The 1,846-nt window shown below is 41.5% G+C and overlaps 1 protein-coding gene across 1 annotated transcript in view; it reads left to right on the top strand.

Moving 5' to 3' along the window:
- Positions 1 to 938: 938 nt before the first annotated feature.
- The window catches only part of LOC106013825 (G-protein coupled receptor GRL101), a gene marked incomplete at both ends in the record, with an annotated part of 32,309 nt that continues 31,401 nt past the window's right edge, over positions 939 to 1,846 (top strand). The window contains 1 exon segment of the mRNA XM_013090542.1: positions 939 to 1,055. Within this exon segment, the coding sequence (XP_012945996.1) occupies positions 939 to 1,055 (117 nt within the window).

The raw sequence follows: 1,846 nt of genomic DNA, 5'->3' as shown, positions 1-1,846 counted from the left end.
CGAGATATTTGCGAATGATGGAGGTGGGGGTCCCCTGTTTTCAGAGGTAAAATTAGTGAGAAAATGGCCGCCAAAGATTAGTTATTTCCTTAACTTTAGAGTCCGCGGTAACTAAAAATGTACATTTTTTGCGCCTTTAATCAACATTTTAAAGAAAAATCCACACAGAAATGAGTTCGTTAATGGGCATGAAAGGTGTTGAGCCAAAAAACAAAAATTTGATTTAAAAAACAGAAACCTGAGAGAAAATGCAAGTTCTTCACTTTGATTATCTTGACGAGAGCCTGATTCCACCACGCTGCCTCACATATGAACTATGACACCACGCTTGCCACCTTTTCTAATCGCTGCACACTCAGGCCCCAGGTGATTGCTTCATCCCTTGTTGTGCCTCTGTAACTTCCATTTGGTCCACCTCTTTTCTTTCTTTTTTCCAGTTGGTCTCCAATGCCATGTCCGACAGAGCAATCTTGTCCTCGACATTCTCAAAACATGTCCCAAATATCTCCATCTTCTAATTTTTATGAAAGTGTTGGTTGGTGGTTTCAATTGCTGCTGTTTCTAGTACTTCATCATTTGTAATACATTTATTTAAAAAGTGGCGATGGTGGCCAAGTGGTTAAGCTACCGGACTCGTAATCGTGAGGTTGCGGGCTCGAGGGTTCGAGCCTCAACTCGTCAGACGTTGTGTCCTTGGGGGAAAGGCACTTTAGTTGAAATTCCAATTTGGCTCAGTCCTTTCGGAGATGGAGGTTAAATTCGGAGGTCCCGCCTCTTTAATAACTTTAAAATTTTGACAGAGGTGTTAAACCGTACCATTTCGCCTGTTCACCATTTCATTAATAAAAATCCATAAATACCATTCTTCACCAACATTTTATTTGGAAACTTTCAAATTTCCGTTGGAATAATTATTATGTTGTCTGTTCCTCCTTCAGAGACGTATGTGTGTCCGGTGACCCACTTCAAGTGCCACAACCACGTCTGCATCCGGAGAGACAAGACCTGCGACTTCGTGGACGACTGTGGCGACAACTCGGACGAAGAGTTTTGCGGTGAGAACATTGTTGATTACTTCCCAAGTTCGGGAAATATTACATCTATTATCTATTTGTGTTGGCCGAATTTTGTTATTCAAAAGGCTTTTTAATGGCTGCATCGATCGACATGCAGTTTTCGCCAAAAGATTCTTGGAAATATTCTCCAGATCATGACGGCCTTCGTTTTTTCAGTTTTGAGACAGTTTTGCTGAAAAAAGCTAAATTTCTTTATTTTACCGATCGCTTTTGTAGGCCGACGCTTTTGTCTCTGCAATTTTAGAAAATCCGGTGCGGAAGTGATATTACGCGAGGCGCATTTAGTTTTTAGAGTATCGATCTAGATCTAGACCTTCTGATTCTTTGCATCTCTCAAGATTTATTGCTCCATTCCAGTAGAGTGTAAATATAGTAGGCCAATGACTTTCAGTTGATGTTAATGCACCGATCATTCCTTTCATCGAAAGGGGGCCCAGCTAGTTGTTTTATATGTTTAATTGTTTCGTTTTGGGATTTTAAAAGCAATGTTTCTTTTAGGGCCTTGGGGTCAGGATTGATCGTCTTATGTCCTACTCTTTGTATTTCTGAGTGTCTATCTGTTTCTCTCGTGTGTTTTTTTCTTCTCCTCATTCTCTCTCTGTCTCTCTCTGTCTCTCTCTGTCTCTCTCTCTCTCTCTCTCTCTCTCTCTCTCTGTCTCTCTCTGTGTCTCTTTCGCTCTGTCTCTCTCTCTGTCTCTCTTTGTCTCTCTGTCTCTGTCTCTGGCTATGTCTCTCTCTCTCTCTCTCTCTCTCTCTCCCCCTCTCTCCAC

Source organism: Aplysia californica, unplaced genomic scaffold (genome assembly GCF_000002075.1).
Source record: "Aplysia californica isolate F4 #8 unplaced genomic scaffold, AplCal3.0 scaffold01328, whole genome shotgun sequence".
Classification (NCBI taxonomy): Eukaryota; Metazoa; Mollusca; class Gastropoda; order Aplysiida; family Aplysiidae; genus Aplysia; species Aplysia californica.
This window is presented reverse-complemented; position numbering and strand designations above follow the sequence as displayed.